General features: G+C 51.2%; 5 protein-coding genes across 6 annotated transcripts; 4 read left to right on the top strand and 1 right to left on the bottom strand.

Moving 5' to 3' along the window:
• Positions 1-12,384, top strand: LOC111069398 (adenomatous polyposis coli protein 2). Of its 2 annotated transcripts, none has more exons than XM_022359457.2 (4): positions 1-158; positions 3,879-7,781; positions 7,843-7,963; positions 8,034-12,384. In XM_022359457.2, exons 2-4 carry the CDS (start codon positions 3,976-3,978, stop codon positions 11,496-11,498), a joined length of 7,392 nt encoding a protein of 2,463 aa, XP_022215149.2. In that variant the 5' UTR covers positions 1-158; positions 3,879-3,975; the 3' UTR covers positions 11,499-12,384. The 2 variants fall into 2 exon arrangements, with proteins under 2 accessions (XP_022215149.2, XP_022215157.2); XM_022359465.2 differs by lacking the exon at positions 1-158 and adding an exon at positions 241-329.
• Positions 12,385-12,472: 88 nt separating this feature from the next.
• Positions 12,473-13,888, top strand: LOC111067354 (solute carrier family 41 member 2-like). Its single transcript, XM_041591770.1, has 2 exons — positions 12,473-12,535; positions 12,632-13,888. The coding sequence occupies exons 1-2, from the start codon at positions 12,473-12,475 to the stop codon at positions 13,886-13,888; spliced, it is 1,320 nt and encodes a 439-aa protein (XP_041447704.1).
• Positions 13,889-14,182: 294 nt separating this feature from the next.
• LOC111069420 (T-complex protein 1 subunit alpha) lies at positions 14,183-16,585 on the top strand. Its single transcript, XM_022359489.2, has 4 exons — positions 14,183-14,349; positions 14,604-14,757; positions 14,816-15,706; positions 15,768-16,585. The coding sequence occupies exons 1-4, from the start codon at positions 14,277-14,279 to the stop codon at positions 16,321-16,323; spliced, it is 1,674 nt and encodes a 557-aa protein (XP_022215181.1). The 5' UTR covers positions 14,183-14,276; the 3' UTR covers positions 16,324-16,585.
• A 148-nt stretch (positions 16,586-16,733) lies between these two features.
• Positions 16,734-17,738, top strand: LOC111069429 (zinc finger protein 853). Its single transcript, XM_022359500.2, has 3 exons — positions 16,734-17,073; positions 17,138-17,560; positions 17,627-17,738. The coding sequence occupies exons 1-3, from the start codon at positions 16,834-16,836 to the stop codon at positions 17,693-17,695; spliced, it is 732 nt and encodes a 243-aa protein (XP_022215192.2). The 5' UTR covers positions 16,734-16,833; the 3' UTR covers positions 17,696-17,738.
• Positions 17,670-18,595, bottom strand: LOC111069439 (probable prefoldin subunit 5). The gene is made up of 3 exons (XM_022359513.2): positions 18,415-18,595; positions 18,072-18,281; positions 17,670-18,009 (listed from the first exon to the last, which is right to left on the bottom strand). Exons 1-3 carry the CDS (start codon positions 18,511-18,513, stop codon positions 17,812-17,814), a joined length of 507 nt encoding a protein of 168 aa, XP_022215205.1. The 5' UTR covers positions 18,514-18,595; the 3' UTR covers positions 17,670-17,811.
• Between the last annotated feature and the right edge of the window lie 800 nt (positions 18,596-19,395).

The raw sequence follows: 19,395 nt of genomic DNA, 5'->3' as shown, positions 1-19,395 counted from the left end.
CATGTTAACATACTCCAGCTCCCAGCTCTAGTTTTATTTGTTGTTTTTATCGCGAAATGTTCAAAAATAAATGCAATACCTGAAAGAGTAAACAGCAGTGATAAAGCTTGAAATGTGTCAGCTGGCTACAGCAGCACCGCTTCCATAGAACTGTCAAGGTACGGCCCCAGAACGGTGCTCGCCCTGTGTGGGAGTCTCGAATTGGAATCATCTTCCCCGTGTGTGTGTGTTCTTGTGCGTGGGAGAGTTTGTGACAATAAATATGAAAATACGCGTAGAATGTTTACTAAATAATTTGCACCGCCTTTTGTTGAGCATAACCAAATAGGGTAAAAGTTATGTGGCGGGGATTGTTTTATTACTGATACAATTTTGGTTACGAGTGTTTTTTGGGCGATTTCTCGTTCTCCGCGCAGGAAAAATCAATAAATGTCCAATTGGGACATTGTATGAATCCGTGTTTTTGTGTGTGTATGTGTCTGTGAGAAGGGAGGGATCGAATACTCCTTTATCAGCATTTATCTCTTACTCTTTCTGATTTTTTGTTGCTGCAACAGCAGCAAAGTGATTGTGAGGCACGCCTAATTGATAAGTATTTCGGGTTATTTTTCCCATTTCCCCCTACCCCTCTCACTCTCTCTGTCGAAACATATAATCAATCATTTGCCTACATTTCGCACCGTACTAACATATTTATGTATCTCTATCTCTGGGTGTTGCACGAGCAGCCAAGCCACTTAACTATTAATATATTTACCATGGAACGGTCGGAAGTTATATAGGGTATACAGTACATGACATGCTGTAGGATATCTTATCAAAATATGATCCAAATCGGGCTACTATATCAAACATCCAAAAGACAGTCAAGATTTTGTTTCTGCGGCAACTCTTTTACCAATCTCTGTAAATAATCAATATATTAACTCAGTAGAATCAGCTAACTATATCTTATATTTATGTATCCAGGGTATCAACATCTTCGAACTCTATATCCATATTTCCTTTGCCTGTTGTTTCCGTTTTGCTGCAACATGCTACAACAAACAGCACCACATACCAGAGAAACAATAAAACACAACAAAAAACAATACGAGAGTACCATAATAGCATACCATACTGTTCCATATGATAGGCAATGGTATTTAGTTTCCCTTTTACTTTTCTACAATTTACATAATCATCATTATCATCATCATCGTCAGCAGTAGCAGCAGCAGCAGCTGTAGTGGCGCAAAGACATCAGCAACGTCCACTAACTACTAACAATAAAAACAACAGCGGAGTGGCGTCGTTCATTAAACTAACTCACACCATGGGGGAAAACAGACAGACGGACGGACAGAAAAATACTTTTATTATTTATGTTGCCCGTTTGCCTGTTTAATTGCCTTCGGTTCCATAGTCAAAGGCCATTCCATAGCAGCCATATTCATTCTTTCCTCCCGTACATCTTTTCGTGGTTTCTTTCTTTTGATTATGCTCTGCCATTTGAAATATATTCGGTATGCAAAATTTGTGCCAAACAAACTGATGTACAGTGGGATTATTTGGGGGACTTTGGTGAGGGAAGAATTAAAGTGCCAAAGGAATGGCACTTCCTAATACGATTTAGGACTTAAAAGCCACCTAATCCGCACACTTTTAGTGATTATATTTCATAAATTAAATACGTTTATTGATAACATTTCAATGATTCCCCATTCTTTTATTTGCTATGGTTTATCAAATAATTCATTCTGGACTCTGGGGAACCCACTAAATGACAATTTTGTATTCCCTTGGGGCACTGACAATGCCACTCCACTGTGCTGGCGGCGGATTCCTTTTTCGTAATGGCTTTTGGCTGTGCCCCGCGGTTAATGACACAACGAGAGAGAGGGTATAGAGAACGGGAAGTGTCTAGCGGCTAGACAAGTGACGCATATTTTAGCATTCTTTGTGGCGGTACTTGGGTGCCGGGCACACAGCACAGCACATCCATCCATCTATCCCGTACACTACCACGTAGGTAAAGGCGGATCCATATATAAACACAAACTATATGCGGATTTCTCCTTTACTTTGTCCAATTGTTGGACTGTTGATTCATCGAAAGAGCCATATGAATGGCTAGTTGCTCAATAGAACCACTGATATCGCGGGTTCCACCTCTGGCACTGTAACTAAATGATTAATCATAGTACAGGGAGCCAGCCAGCACACCTTATCAACGATAAGGGGACTCAAACTAAGTTTGAAGGCCTAGGCAAACAATCGAATGGATTGGGCCTGGTGAATGATTGGCCCCGCGGTTTGGTCAGTCAGTCCAACATTCCATTTCCACTTCCATTCCGTTGCATTTCCTTCCTCTCTGGCGAAATATTACACAATCGATTTGCGGATTTGCATTCAAATTGTGGCGGTTGGTTTGCCAACCTCTTTCGTTAGTCGGGCAATTAAATTTTGATTAATTTGCCAATTGGAGCTTGAAACAAGATTTGTGCGACGTCAGAGAGGGAACTGGCACACATGCGGTACAACGCAGTACACGACGATTCCACGGGTCATTCCCCAAATCATACACTGACTTCTAAGAGTATATACACACTAGTATGCTGTGTATGTGTGTGTGTGTGTGCATGCTCAATTTTACGGCACATGCGCCGCTGCAAATAAGAAATGTGAAGAAAATGCAGCAGCTCCAGATTGCATTTTGCGCATAATTCAAACGGTAGCCTCAAATGAGAAAATACTTACACAGACGGGAGTATATACATATGTGTAGCATCTACAGAAGTGTAGCATCCACATCTACTCCACACACTCCTCCTCTGTAGCTGGAACTGAAGCTGAAGACGCATCTGTATCTTTTTCATGCACTGGAAATTCCGCAAAGACTATGACGACGACGCCGTGTGCCGCTAACTTTCTAAAAGATGCAGCCACCAGCAACAGCAGCAGCAGCAGCTAATCATGATAATGATTTAGTTGATTATTGTTGTTGCCAATGGATAAAGTAGTCTGCGTACAATAGCTGAAAGTTGCATTTATTTCATTGTTACATGCTGCAGAGTAATAGAAGAGTCACTTTTGGGGCCAGCCAAGAATTGGAGTTCTCCGCGAAAGTTGATTCGGAAAATATGTAGACCTAAATGTAGGTCTAAATGTGTCTTCAAAATCATATATTAAATTTCAATAACGAAGACTTGGGATTAGGTAGAAAAACCTATTAAATATGGAATCCTTTCAAAAAACGAGATGTAATTTTTGGCATATTCTTGGGCATTCTCTTTTGAAAGCATTCGCTTGTGCGTCTCGAGTCAAGTAGCACATTGCAAGCGAGAACGTGCCCAGTATCCATCACCTAAACTGAACACAGAAACAGAACCAAAACGTATCCGAAGCAATAAGAAAACTCTCGCTCACATTTCGTAAACAATTAGCAGATATACGAGTATGATCTGAACAAAATAAAAATAAAAGAAACAAATTACCTTACCTTAGAAAATTCGAATTTGTGTGCAAAACCAAATTTAATTCAACGATTCAACGACTGACTGTCTTCAATTATCTTTTTCTCAGAGTCATATTTCTGAGTAAACTAAAAATAAAACCTTCCCACCGAATGTGTGGGGCTCTCAGATCAGAGACGAGGCTACACCTGATATGGCGTGGGCGTCAGGCCGTCTCCATTTCAGCTGCGCTCAGCGCCTCGCTCAGGGGAAAGAATATTCTATTTAATCTGTCAAGTGATGACGCGGACAAAAGGCGTTTGGTGGCTATAATTAGCCCACGCCATGGTCCGATCGCCACTAGTCACTAAATTTATAACAAAAACAAAACAAAAACGTCTCATGTTCCGCCTCTCACTTCCCTTCCCTTTGCTTTACTTGCAGGCCATGGAGCATTGACTTGAGGCAGCTTCAGAGCAAGAGCCCAAAGCACAACAAAGCACAGCACAAACAGAGATCTTCCCCTTGAGGCTTCTCCGTCATGTTGGAGCCAACGCTGACGCCCGAGCTGGAGGATGTGGATGGCACGAGCCTGGTGGCGGCGGCCATTGCCGGCCTCAGCATAGACGATGTGCCCGATGTGCGCAAGCCGCACTTCCTGGACTACGACGCAGTGCCGCCGCCCGATTACGAGGATGGCTTCGGGGCGGCTGCCGGCGAGCAGCTGAAAATGGACAAGAAGTACGAGCGCGATGGAGAGATCAGCGACTACGAGCTGGCCGCCAGCGGCTACACCAAGAAGGAGTTCACGCAGGACGACAACACCCTCAACTTCACACAGAACGGCGTCGGGGCAGTGGGTGTCGTGGGCAAGAAGCCGGGGGCAAAGCATTTCCTGGACGAGAATCCCATTCCGCCCGACTACATGCTGGCCCAGGAGCTGCGCGAGATGCGGGAGCATCGCAGTCTGGACAGGAACTTTGAGCGCAAGTCCGCCCAGCAGCAGCAGCTGGAGGAGCTGCCACAGCGGAACGGTGGCTCGCCGGCCAGCTCGGGACGAGCCTCGCGCAGCAAGGAGCCCTCCTATACGCTGTCGCGCTTCCTCGATGGCGACAATCCAGCGCCGCCGCGTCTGCCGAAGGGAGCCGCCTGGACGACAAGCTTCGACGAGCGCTACGGCACGGCAGCAGCGGCAGCCGTGGATGCCACACTGGGCTCCAAGGTGGAGTGCGTGTACTCGCTGCTCTCGATGCTGGGCTCCAACGATCCCCTGGAGATGGCCAAGAAGTTTCTGGAGCTCTCCGGCAATGGCCAGAGCTGTGCCACGCTGCGGCGCTCCGGCTGCATGCCGCTGCTCGTCCAAATGATGCATGCCCCCGACAACGAGCCGGAGGTGAGGAAATGCGCCAGCCAGGCGCTGCACAATGTAGTGCACACACATCCGGACGAGAAGTCCGGCCGCAGGGAGGCCAAGGTGTTGCGCCTGCTCGACCAGATCCTCGACTACTGCGCCTTCCTGAAGACGCTGCTCCAGAGCGGCGGCGAGGCCATAGCCGACGACTCGGACAGGCATCCGCTGGCCGCGATCTCGTCCCTGATGAAGATCAGCTTCGACGAGGACCATCGCCATGCCATGTGCGCCCTGGGGGCCCTGCATGCCATTCCGAATCTGGTCCATCTGGACCATGCCGCCCATGGGCCCAAGCCCGAGGATCAGTGCTGCAATTCGCTGCGTCGCTACGCCCTGATGGCCCTCACCAATCTCACGTTTGGGGATGAGAACAACAAGGCGCTGCTCTGCGGTCAGAAGCAGTTCATGGAGGCCCTGGTGGCCCAGCTGGACTCGGCGCCCGACGATCTCCTCCAGGTGACGGCCAGTGTGCTGCGCAACCTCTCCTGGCGGGCGGACAGCAACATGAAGGCGGTGCTCAACGAGATTGGCACGGTGACGGCCCTGGCCCTGGCGGCCATGCGCAACAAGAGCGAGAACACCCTGAAGGCCATACTCTCGGCCCTCTGGAATCTCTCCGCCCACTGCAGCACCAACAAGGCGGAGTTCTGTGCCGTGGGCGGTGCCCTGGCCTTCCTGGTGGGCATGCTCAGCTACGAGGGACCCAGCAAGACCCTCAAGATCATCGAGAATGCGGGCGGCATACTCCGGAACGTCTCCAGCCACATTGCCGTCTGCGAACCGTACCGGCAGGTGCTGCGCCAGCACAACTGTCTGGCCATTCTCCTGCAGCAGCTTAAGTCCGAGAGCCTGACGGTCGTCAGCAACTCCTGCGGCACACTGTGGAATCTGTCGGCCCGCTGTCCGGAGGACCAGAAGTTCCTGTGGGACAATGGGGCAGTGCCGATGCTGCGCTCCCTCATCCACTCGAAGCATGCCATGATCTCGGAGGGCAGCTCCTCGGCCCTCAAGAACCTGCTGAACTTTCGTCCGGCCGTGCAAAATCAGCATCAGCTGGATCCCATTGCCCGCTCCATGGGCCTGAAGGCGCTGCCCACGCTGGAGGCACGCAAGGCCAAGGCCCTGCAGCAGGAGCTGGGCGAACGCCACTCGGAGACGTGCGACAACCTGGACTCGGGGGGCAAACGAGCCTCCAGTTCGTCGCGGCGTCACCCGGCCGTGCCCCGCCTAACCCGATCCACAATGCTGACGAAGAGCGAGAGCCGGGATTCGGTTTACTCGGCCAAATCGGACTCTGCCTACGAGCATCTGATGCGCTCCGCCTCGGCGTCGGATGCCCAGCGCAAGGGGCAGCCGAAGCTAACGGACTTTGAGCTGGAAATGGAGCAGGATGCCGAGGCCACCGAGGAGCAGCCCATCGACTACTCGGCCAAGTACAGCGAGAGCGCCACCAAGACCGGACTGGCCGGCACATCGACATATCAGGAGACGGACCTCGACCAGCCCACAGACTTTAGTCTGCGCTACGCCGAGAATCAGCTGGAAGCCGACATCCTGGACATATCAGCGAAGAGCACAGCAACGAAGACGACAGCGAACGCGACTCCCGTGAAAGTGGAGGGTCAGGAGATACTGCTCATCCTGGACGATAGTGTCAAGTGCTATCAGACCGAGGACACGCCGTATGTCATCTCCAATGCAGCCTCTGTCACGGATCTGCGGCTGACTGCGGCCAAGACTGAAGTCGAAGCCGAAGCCGAAGTCGAAGTCGATTCGGAGGTAAAGCCGGAAGCCAAGGCGGCCGCTGCCTCTGTCGCGCCCAAGAAACTACCAAAGCTATCGCAGTGCAGTGGCTCCGGTTCGTATACGCCGGAGAAGCCCATCAACTACTGCGAGGAGGGTACACCGGGCTACTTCAGTCGCTACGATTCCCTCAGCAGTCTGGACGAGTCGGGCATCAAGGCCATGCAGCTGGCAGCTGGTCCACTCGGTGCAGAGGCCAAAGCCAAGCCTGTGAAGCAGCTGCTGCCAGAGGTGAAGCCCTCCTCTGCCCTGGAGACGCCGCTAATGTTCTCGCGCCGCAGCTCCATGGATTCGCTGGTGCACTATCCCGATGTGGATGTGGCCAATTGCGATGACAAGAGTTCGGTGGTCAGTGAATTCAGTCGGCTGGCGAGTGGCGTAATCTCGCCATCGGAGCTGCCCGACTCCCCCACCCAAAGCATGCCGCAGTCGCCCAGGCGCAACAGTGTTAACCGACAGTCTCCAGGTCCCGCCGTGCCTGCCAGCATGCGTCCCCTGCGCAGCGTCTTTGAGGACGATCTGAGCAGCTTCAATGTGGAGCACACACCGGCACAGTTCTCAACGGCCACCAGTTTGAGCAGCCTCAGCATCGTGGACGATGAAAAGGAGGCGGCGGCGGCACAGCAGGCGGCGGTGCACTACAACGATGATGAACTGCTGCTGGCCAACTGCATCAACATGGGCATGCAAAGGAAGCCCACGGAGGCGGAGGCGGAAGCGGAGGAAACCACTCGCAGCTACTGCACCGAAGACACGCCCGCACTGCTCTCAAAGGTGGGCAGCCACACCAATCTGTCGGCCATCTCGGTGAACTCGTGCAACGAGCTAAAGGATCCGGATCCGCCCTCCTCGAATACCTCGGACTGTGGCGGTGCCGCGGGGCAGCATCTGCTGCAGCAATGCATACGCGATGGCATGCAGAAGCAGCAGTCCACGCCCGAAGATCCCATTGCGATGATGCGGCGTGGAGGAGGCAGCCTGCTGCCCGGCTATCTGCCCTCCAGCGATGAAATGAGCAAATACCTGGTAGAGGATAGTCCCTGCAACTTTTCGGTGGTCTCCGGTCTCTCCAATCTCACTGTGGGCTCCAGTCTGGTGGGTCCAGCGGTGCAGCTTAAGGAATCAACTGTGGGGTAAGTATTTGCCAGCTGTCAAAGAATTTTATTTAATTTTTGTGTATTTGCTTTTCCCCAGCCCCAGCATGGAACCCAAAGCACCTGTCGAGCAATCTTCAGCCCGGCCGCCGCACTGGCAAGACGATTCGCTGAGTTCCCTCTCCATTGACTCTGAGGACGATACCAATTTGTTGAGTCAGGTAAGGGGCACCCGGTCGATCTCCTTTCGCCTTGGACAGCCACTGATTTCACCGCTTTTCCTTTCCCTAGGCTATCGCCGCTGGCTGCAATAGGCCCAAATCGAATCTGGGCTTCAGCTCGAATGGCAAGCGCTCCAGTTCGTTGAGCTCCTCGCAGCCCATGGCCATCAATGGGGCCACCTCGGCGTGCTCCTTGAACTCTGCAATGACGGTGCGCAAGAATCAGCAGGAGTCATACAGCTCGGTGGACTCCAGCGACTCGAACGACAACCAATCCAAGTCGCTGTTTGAGCTGTGCATCCTCAAGGGCATGTACAAGTCAAAGCAGACTCAGTCCCAATCCCAGCAGCAGACGCAGCCCCAGCTGCCGCCTCCCCTGCCTGTGACATCGAATCACAAGCAGTTCGATTCGCTGCCCATGCAGCTGCCATCGTCCGGTGGCCAGCAGCAGCAGCACCAGCTGACAAAGCGTCAGCGCAGCAGCCACCATCATCACAGCCATAGCCACCATAATCACCACCATCATCGAGAGAGGGAGCGCGAGAGGAAGGACGAGAAACTGCTGCAGGAGTGCATCAATACGGGCATCTCCAAGAAGATCAACGCCGTGCCAAAAAACGTACTGGCTACGTCTGCAGCTGCATTGGAACCGTGTCACCCAATGGCAGCTACTACATCAGCAAGTGCCCCCAGCACAGCAGCAGCTCCAGACGTAGAGCAGAAAGCGCACGCCAACAGCAGCAGCAACAACAACAGCAGCAGCAGCAACAACAACAGCAGCAGCAGCAGCAACAACAGCAGCTGCACTGCCAGCCCGAACAGCCTGCCACTGAGCAGTCATATCGGCGCCATCGGCACAGGCATCGACACAGCAAAAAGCCCAGCAGCAGCTCCAGGTCGAGAGAACGGGAACGCTCTCGCGACAGGTATTGGGTCTAAGCTGGAGCTAGACTCGGATCGATCCAGCGATGAGTCGAACCAGTCCTTCATCATGGACACCATGGTACGGCTGGACAGTGCGCCACCCAGTGCCAGCTGCAGCTCGGGCTCGGCCACGGCCAATGAGAAGCACAAGGATCCCGATCTGATGCTCAAATCCGTGGAGCGGCTCACCCTGGAGTTTGTCACATCCGCGGAGCAGCTGAGGAGCAACAGTCAGAGCCACAGCAAGAATCACAACCACACGAATACCAACAGTCACAACACCTGGAACGAGAACACCTGTCCCAATGATGTGTCCTTTCCCAGTGTCAGCCAAACGGCACCAGTACTCCAGGCCTCGCTGAGCTTCGATGGTGACGTGGATGTGGATGGGGATGTGGATGATGATGCCACAGAGGCCAAGTCTTTGGTTAACGAAATGGCAGAGATCACGCCCACCAGCGAGGAGCAGCCATCGCAGCCGGCATCCCTGGAAACGGAGACGGAAACGCAAACCCTAATGAACGGAACTCACTCGGACAGCTCCTCGGGCGGCGGACTGAACTTTCAGCTGGGTGGACAGGTGCAGAATGCAGGCGTGCCGTCGCGGAGTCTGCTGTTCAATGGCACCAGCTCTTCCATGATGACCAACTCCACGATAATTGCATTTGAGGCGCGTGCCGTGGCCGAGAATCTGCTGCAGAATCTCCAAAATGCAGACGAGGACAACACCGAGCAGACGTTCAGCATCAACAGCCTGGATCTGGACAATGTGCGGCCGCCCTCGGGCATGGAATCGCTGAACAGCTGCTATCAGGATCACTCACAACCCAGCTCCCTGCGGCTGCAGTTGCCCAGCAAATCGCCGAGATTCGCACGCAAGGTATTCCCCGCCAATCTGGTGGCCCGGCGGGCCCTTGGCCATCTGGCTGGCAGCGCGGAGAGCGTGAACTCCAGCTGCAATCTGCTGGACAACATCAAGCCGCCGTCGCTGATGGACGAGCTGCTCGACTCGATGATCAGCGTGGACAGCATCCAGTCGGAGGTGGCCGATGGCGAGCAGGACTGCAGCATGGCCACCACCATTTCGGTGTCGAACTACGAGACGGCCGCCTGCGATGACCAGTCGTTCACAGTGCTCCAGAGCTGCTTCGACGATGAGGAGGATGGCGATGAAGATGCCACCATGAATGACTTTAGCTCAGCCGAGTCAACGCCCAAGCAGGGATCCACGCCCTCCCCCAATCGCCGCTCGCTGACACCCAAACAGAAGCGGCGGCTGGCCAAGGATCGCTTCAAGACCTACACCATTGTCAGCAAGAGCCAAGAGCTGGAGGGCACGGAATTCAACGAGACGCTGCAGATTGAAATTGTGGAGACGACGGTGGCCAATGTGGCCGCCACGCCATCGCCACCGCGCGCTAATGGCCGGCGGAGAGGCAGTGCCGAGCGGTACAAGACCCAACTGATTGAGTGTCCCCTGGCGCTCATCCAGGGACAGGGGCAGGCCATGGCAGACGATTGTCCCAGCGAACAGTTGTCCTCCATTCGCGCCATGATGCAGCAGTTCACCTACATCACGGACATCAACATTGGCCACGACCACGAGGAGGGAGGAACGGAGGAGCACCAGGGGGATCATCCGGAATGCGATCAGAACTCGGAGACAGAGTCGTGTCATGGCCAGGAGCCAGAGTTGCCGCCTCCGCCGTCAGTGCTGGATATCAAATCCCCCGTTGCCGTGCAGCCCCCAACCCTGGAGCCGGCCACAGCCGTTAAGGTGGTGAGGGGACGCAAGAAGCCCGCCTACGTGTCGCCCTACAGCATGCAGAGTCAGCGGAACAGCAGCAGCAGTGCCGCCAATCCCAAGAAGAAGACCCTCTCCCCCACCATTGCCAAGCGGACTGGGCTGCCGCTCAAAAAGAAGACCACACCGCCGCCAGTCTCGACTCCAGCAGCAGCAGCAGCAGCACCGGCACGTCTGGAACGCCAGGGAACCTTTGTGAAGGACGAGCCCACAAATAGCAACGTCGAGGTGCCCGTCGTGGAGGCAAAGCCGGCCAACACCAGTCCCAGCCATCGCGTGTCCAAGCTGCCCACAAAAAAGGCCACTGGAGGCGACACTCCAAAGTCAATCGCCGGATCTCCGAAGCGCACTGCGGCAGCTTCTGCTGCGCGACGGGTGACGCCACAGCGTGCCAATACCAGCCTCCGTCTGGCCGGAACAAAGTCAGCGGGCACCTCGCGCGTGGCCCCCACCCGCGTGTCCACCACCACACCGCCCTCCCGCAGCAATTCCAATCTGAACGGAAGCAGTGCAGCCGCTGCGGCGGCGGCCAAGATCAATCAGGCACAAAGTCGCATTGCCAACATCTGGAAGCGCGTGGACGAAGCCAAAACGAAGCAATCGTCCAATCTGAGGACACAGCAAACGAAATCTTCCAATACGCTCAACGGAGCGGGTACGGGTGCGGGAACGGGAGCGGGAGCGGGTACAGGAGCTCCCAAGCCGAAGCCCACTCTGCTGCGCAGCTCCACATTTGATAACACGCCCGAACCGGCGGTAGGTGGCAGCGTCAAGTCCAAGCTGCCCGTTGTGGGTGCACGTAAATAGATTCCCAGATCCATTTTTTTGTATATTTCTCGCATTTTGAGGAACGGAAAACGCACAAGCAGAACGAGCACGAGAAGCAGCGCTAGAGTCAGAGTAAAAATCAAAGAGTTTATAGGATAGAAGAAGGCAATATACATATACGATACATACATACGATATCCACTATATAGTACTACATACATATATACATATTTCTCCTTCTACTTGATATATACATATATATATATATATAAATCCCATGTACTTTGTAAGCAACCAGTCTAGCATAGCGATAGCGCAAAAACTCCTAGTGACTCGAACTAATCCAAAATCACAGTCCGAGCTCCCACCACCCTGTAAGAGCAGGGGAGGGGGGGACTCGTGTGTGTGTAGCCAAATGTACTAGATCTTCAGGCCTTTCAAAATGTGTACAACTCTCCCCTATATACAATATATATACGAATGCATATGTAATTGCTATATACTCGGTAGAAAATGTTCTTCAGAGAGAGAGAGGTTTAATTCGATTTAGTTTTTACATTTAGTTAGAGAGACGAGAGCGAGAGAGAGCTCTCACTCCCCCCAAGAGACGGCATCGTATGCGTAAATATTTTACGATGCTTGTCCCATCTGGGGAACTCTTTTTTTTATTATTATTATTGTGCAAGAAAACCAAAAAATATTTGAAATACCCGATTTTGTAGTCACTGCTTTTTAAGTAATCCTCTTTTTAAATAGACAGGCCTCTACGGCGTTGAGTTGATCTTTTAGCAATATGGGCATTATTAAGTATCAGAACAGGCCAAGCAGCTTTTGTATTAACTATTCTGTTATTTTCGATTCAAGGCGATTAACAATTTGAATATTAAATAAAACGGAATGCTTTTCAGCAAAAAAACAAACAAGGCAAAGCGTACACAATCATTGGATTTGCCATCTAGTAGCGCAGATCTGAACGTATTTAAATATCCTATTCATATATATATATAAAGCCTATGCTTATGCGAATCTGGAATGTCTTTGCACTGGAAATGGCACCCAAGAAGGAGAATCAAACTGTCAGCCAGCCGCAGCAGCAGCAGCTGCAGCCCGAGGTTCAAGATGAGGACGAGGATGCCATTTACCGCGAACCCTGGTACTCGACATTCATTCAGATTGTCATACCATTCTTTCTGGCCGGCATGGGCACCACCACGGCGGGCATTATGCTGGGCAGCGTCCAGCACTGGACCGTCTACAAGCAAATGAGCGAGCTGTTCGTGATGGTGCCAGTGCTATGCGGCCTCAAGGGCAATCTGGATATGTGCGTGGCAGCGCGTTTCTGCACGCACTCGAATCTGGGACACATGAAGCACAAAGGCGACATCTGGAAGATAGTCATCGGCAATATGGCGCTAGTTCAGGTGCAGGCCATTGTCTGCTCCCTGCTGCTGTCCACGTTCACGCTGAGCATCAGCTCCGCGGTGGCCCACAAGCTGAGTTTCGATAACTTTTCGACGCTGACGGCGGCGGCCCTGGTCACATCCAGCACCGCGTGCATGATCCTCGACTCGGTGCTGATGGTTACCATTCTGTTCTCGCAGCGCTACAGCTTCAATCCGGACTACATGGCCACGCCGATTGTGGCCTCCATCGGGGATGTAGTGACTATCAGTCTGCTATCGTTCAGCGCCGCCTACATGCACGCCCTGGGCAAGTCGTACATGTGGATTAGTGTTTGCGTCATGGTCTTCTATCTGGTGGTCTTGCTGCCCCTCTGGCTGGTAGTGGTGCTGCGCAACACCTACACCCGCCCGCTGCTCATGATGAGCTGGATACCAGTGCTGGCGGCGCTGTGCATCAGTGCGTTTGGGGGCTTTGTGCTGCGCTCGTCGGTGGAGCAGTTTCCGGGATTCGCCATCTTCTCGCCCATCATCAATGGCATCGGCGGGAATCTGGTCTGCGTGCAGACCAGCAACATGGGCACCATCCTCTACAGACGCTCCAAGCTCGGCCAGCTGCCCAGGGACACGCGCATCTGCGAGTGGCCTCACAGGGTGTACTTCTATGGCACCGTCTACTCCCGCGTCTCGCGTATTCTGATTATTCTCTCCATTCCGGGCAACATTATTCTCGTGTACATTGCCGATTATCTCTACAAGTCGCGCATTACTGTTGGTGTCGTGTTCCTCGGTTCCTTTGCTCTGACCAGCCTGCTGCAGCTGCTCATTCTGCTGTGGAGCGCCCACTTCCTGGTTCATCTGTTTTGGAGGCACAGGATCGATCCGGACAGTTCTGCCATTCCCTATCTGACGGCTCTGGGAGATGGCCTGGGCACGGGTCTGCTCGCCATCATGTTCCGACTGCTGCGCTCCGCCGACCAGGAATACAGTGCCAACCAGCCTTGGCTCAAGTTCAACTTGGGCATCTAACTGAAATTTTTACATTTTCCATTTGTTCCATAGAAGTGGAAGACTTAAATATATGTGAAACCGCGGCCACATCGATAGTTACATAGGTAAGACAAATATGTACGATATATAAGCGAGAAGTCAGTCAGCGATAATGATTGGAGGGGAAACAACTGATGGAGTGGAGATTTGAATTATATTTTACACATTCAATTCATTTAAATAAAATGTAAAATAAATATTATAAATTGAAAATTTCGATACTTCCACAGTGGAAAAACATCGATACTATCGAGGTTTTGCCAGCTCTAAAAGTGAGTCAGGCGGTTCTCAGTTCATCACCAGCGTGCGGTTGCAATTTAATTTATTTCGTTTTTTCTATTAAAAGTCATAAAAAACACACAGCAAAATGTCGACCATGGCAAGTCCTTTATCCATTGCGGGCACGCGGCAGTCTGGAGCGCCGGTGCGCACACAGAATGGTAAGAAACATTTGCTATTAACAACAGCTGCAGAGTCGCGTCTGTATGTCTGCCGGTGGGGCGAAGCACGTTTCTGGTCAGGCGGTCTCTGGCGGGCTCGAGAATGTTCCGGAACAAAGTTGTGGGAGGGCTTCCCAATGAGAAGCGATGGTTCAGACAATGAATTCTTACTGTAAATGAAGATAGACTGAGTTATCCCGTAAACATTGCAAAGTGAGGTTATGACTACATTTTCCTTTCTTTCTTTTCTTTAGTCATGGCAGCTCTGTCCATATCCAACATCGTGAAGAGCTCCCTGGGGCCGGTTGGCCTGGACAAAATGCTGGTGGACGACATCGGTGATGTCACGGTGACCAACGATGGAGCCACCATTTTGCGTTTGCTCGAGGTGGAGCACCCAGCAGCCAAGTAAGTAGATTGCAACAGGCACACATGTGAATGAAGATTAATTGTGGTGTCTCTCAAGGGTTTTGGTTGAGCTGGCGCAGCTGCAGGACGAGGAGGTCGGAGATGGCACCACATCTGTGGTCATTTTGGCCGCCGAACTGCTGAAGAATGCCGACGAGTTGGTCAAGCAAAAGATCCATCCCACTTCGATCATCTCCGGCTACCGCATTGCCTGCAAGGAGGCATGCAAGTACATCTCGGAGCATCTGACTGCCCCCGTGGACGAGTTGAGTCGCGACACCCTGATCAACATTGCCAAGACCTCGATGAGCTCCAAGATTATTGGCGCTGATGCCGATTTCTTCTCCACCATGGTTGTGGATGCCGCTCATTCCGTCAAGATTACAGATCCCAGGGGCCAGACCGCCTACTCGATCAAGGCCATCAATGTGCTGAAGGCCCACGGAAAGTCGGCCCGTGAATCTGTGCTGATCCCTGGATACGCACTCAATTGCACCATTGCCTCCCAGCAGATGCCGAAGAAGATTGTCAATGCAAAGATTGCCTGCTTGGACTTTTCGCTGCAGAAGACCAAGATGAAGATGGGTGTGCAGGTGCTGATCAACGATCCCGACAAGCTGGAGGCCATTCGTGCGCGTGAGTTGGACATCACCAAGGAGCGCATCAACATGATTCTGGGCACTGGTGTCAACGTGGTCCTGGTCAGCGGTGGCGTCGATGATCTCTGCATGAAGTATTTCGTTGAGGCCGGAGCCATGGCTGTGCGCCGCGTGAAGAAGAGTGATCTGAAGATCATTGCAAAGGCCACTGGAGCCGCCTTCCTTACCTCTCTGACGAATATGGATGGTGAGGAGAGCTTCGATGCCTCCATGGTGGGTGAAGCCGCCGAAATCGCACAGGAGCGTATCTGCGATGATGAGCTCATCCTGATCAAGGGCACAAAGGCGCGGTAAGCAACAGATTGAAAATCTCCTCCGATGGATAAAATTTAAATATAAATTCTTATTTAGTGCTGCCGCTTCCATCATTCTCCGTGGTCCCAATGACTTCTACTGTGATGAGATGGAGCGTTCTGTTCACGATGCCCTGTGCGTTGTGAAGCGCGTGCTGGAGAGCAAAAAAGTTGTTGCTGGCGGCGGCTGCGTGGAGGCCGCTCTGTCCATCTACCTGGAGAACTTCGCCACATCGATTGCCTCCCGCGAGCAGCTGGCCATTGCCGAGTTCGCCAAATCGCTGTTGGTCATTCCCAAGACACTGTCCGTGAATGCGGCCAAGGATGCCACGGATCTGGTGGCCAAGCTGCGCTCCTACCACAACTCCAGTCAGACCAAGCCCGAGCACGCTGAGCTCAAGTGGACCGGCCTGGATTTGATCGAGGGCGTGGTCAGGGACAACAAGAAGGCTGGCGTCCTGGAGCCCGCCATGTCGAAGATCAAATCGCTGAAGTTTGCCACTGAGGCAGCCATCACCATTTTGCGCATTGACGACATGATCAAGCTGAATCCGGAGGACAAGAGCGGCAAGAGCTATGCCGATGCCTGTGCCGCCGGCGAGCTGGATGGCTAAGGCGTACGCACTTATGACACTTCTACTGTTTTTAGGCATTTAATTTTAATCAAAACACAACACAACCCCACGCAACGCCACTCACTTTCAATTGTCGCCCCCCACATTTCCCATTTCATGTAATAACAATTGAATTGTTTTGCTAATTGCGATTTGTATTAACACCGCACATCTGTAATCTGTAATCCCTTCTCATTCACGCTTCAAGGCAAGGCATAATAAATGAAACTTCAGGATATGCTGAGGCGCCAACTAAACTGGAGATCAATATTGTTTATGTTTCTCCAATTCTTTTCGGGGGAGAGCAATCGCCTGCCGAGAGAGCGTTCTCCGCGCCGGAGAGTCGATATCCTATAAATAGCGTATGCATCTATTTCGTTTCGTTCCGTCTATTAATACGGAAAAAGAAAACATCAAATAGCCAGAGCAGCAGCCATAACGCACATTGGTCAGAGGAAAATTCCTCTTCTTTTCGTACATTTTGGGGTAATATTTTTCCATAAAAATAAAATGTCAGGAACTATTGACGAGGGCGCTGCTGCTGTTGGAGGCGATGGCGATGTGAACAATAATGACACAGATTTGGCCACCGCCAACGAGCATGAGGAAGTGCAGCCACAGCCACAGCTGGAACAGCAACAGCAGCCACAAAATGAGCTGCTCGATATGGTTTTCACATTGGAGAGCGAGAAACAGGCGTTGCTAGAGGAGTCTCGCAAGAGAATCGGAGCACTACGAAAAGATTTTGAGGTTAGTATCGAACATGATCCATCCCATCCATTGATTGAATCTGCATCGAATTTCTGCATTCAAGGAGGCGAAATTCGAGAATGAGCGCTTGAAGAGGCGTGTGGTTCAGCTGGAGCAGTCCCTCAAGCAGTCCGTCATGCTGGGCGGCACAGAGGCGCCCAAGTCACGCCAAGAACAGGAGGAGCTGCTGCTCAAGGCAAAGACGCTGCTGTTCGAGAAGACCAAGGTGAACAAGCAGCAGGAACAGCAGATCTCTGTGCTGAAGCAGCAGGTGGAGTCCGTAAAGGAGGTGGTGCAAGTGACCAAGGACATGCTGCAGCTGAAGACGACAGAGTGCGAGCACACAGAGGAGCGACTGGAGAAGAGCCAGCTGTGGATCAAGGCCGAGCAGGACAAGTGTGCGCTGACCGAAAAGAAGCTGGTCATATCCAAGGGTGTGTACGACAAGTTGCGGGCGGAGTACGACACACAGTCGAAGATATTCAAGGTAAGTTACGTTTTCAGGCCCCATTAATGTTACACGCCAACTCCATTGATTATGGTTCATTTGCAGGAGCTTCGGTCCGCCTACGAGCAGAAGCTAAAGGTTCTGAGCATTGCATTGGAGGAGGCCAAAAAATAGTGGAACAATTTAATAAACTATGTTAATTAAATGCACACATCGTGTTTATAAGTTTAATAATTTAATTTTTGTTCTGCTTCGTTGCCCGATCACGTCAGTCCAGTCCAGTCCAGAGCCTAGGCGCTCTGATTGGACTGCTGCTGCTGTTGCTGGGCCTGCATCATCTTCACGGCGGCCGCCTGCTTCATTTCCAGCACGCCCACCACAGAGTTCAGGAAACGCGTCTTTTGCAGGTGTATCTTTTCAATTTTCTCAATCTGCTCCTGCACGTACTCGACGCGACGCTTGAAGTAGTCCTTGGAGCCCTCCAGATCCTATCAAACAAACAGATGTTGCAAGAGCCAGTCTGGGACAGTAGTATGGATATTAAAGTTACCTTCTCGATGTAGTAGCCGGTGCCGATGTCTATGACAAAGTTGTTGAGGTCCTTCACGCGTCCGGGCACGTACATGCTGCTCGTCAGCGGCACCAGTATCTGACGGTTCTCCCAGTCCGGCTGGAATGTTTCCAGCGCCTCTTTGGAGCCAGCGTATTTGGCTTTGCACCCATGCAGAGTCGACAGCGACTCCTGTATGTTGCCCATCTCCTGCGGAAACACAGGCAAAGACGAGTTTTATTAGCATGTGCTGCATTCCATTCTCCCACACTCGCACTCCCCCGCACCAACCATCCTGACTCACACACGCCGCTACACAGCAACACCCACATGCGCGACTTACCTGCTCGAACTCTTGCTTGATCTGCATCAGCTGGTCCGGACTGAGCTTGGTGAGATCAATCATCTCAGGCTTTGCGGATGCGCTTGAGGTACCAGCCATTTTTAGTGATAATTTATTATTTTTATAATTTTAAAAATTTCCAATTCTGTCACACGCAAGTATAGAGATGTGCAATTTGTATCGATATCTATTTAAGTCATATTTTTTGTGGGATATTTTTGTATGTGGTAGGTGATATTTCTGTGCGATTAAAACTACCAGCCAATACGAGGTACTGGAAAACGCTGGGAACAGTGCTACCAATGCTAGGGACAGAAAACACATATTAAAATGTATGAAAAATGTAAAAAAAATGTAACGATGTAAGAAAATTGTAACAAAAACTTAAAATGTAATAAAAACTTAAAAAAAACAAATAAAAATGTTTTAATTGCTCATTGACAATAGCTGACTGATATAAAACTAAAAAATTTAAATGCTCGCTGACAAAAGCTGACTGATATAAAACAAAAAGAATTCGAATTGCTCGCTGACAAAAGCTGACTGATATGAAACGAATAATTCTAATTGCTGGCTGACAAAAGCTGACTGATATGAAACGAAAAATTATAATTGCTCGCTGACAAAAGCTGACTGATATGAAACGATAAATTCTAATTGCTCGCTGACAAAAGCTGACTGATATGAATCGAAAATTTCTAATTGCTCGCTGACAAGAGCTGACTGATATGAAACGAAAAAATTATAATTGCTCGCTGACAAAAGCTGACTGATCTGAAACGAAAAATTCTAATTGCTCGCTGACAAGAGCTGACTGATATGAAACGAAAAAATTATAATTGCTCGCTGAAAAAAGCTGACTGATATGAAACGAATAATTCGAATTGCTCGCTGACAAAAGCTGACTGATATGAAACGATAAATTCTAATTGCTCGCTGACAAAAGTTGACTGATATGAAACGAAAATTCTAATTGCTCGC

The sequence above is a fragment of the Drosophila obscura genome, unplaced genomic scaffold (genome assembly GCF_018151105.1).
Source record: "Drosophila obscura isolate BZ-5 IFL unplaced genomic scaffold, ASM1815110v1 contig_150, whole genome shotgun sequence".
Taxonomy (NCBI): Eukaryota; Metazoa; Arthropoda; class Insecta; order Diptera; family Drosophilidae; genus Drosophila; species Drosophila obscura.
Note: the sequence above shows the minus strand (reverse complement) of the source record. Positions and strands in the feature narration are given on the sequence as shown.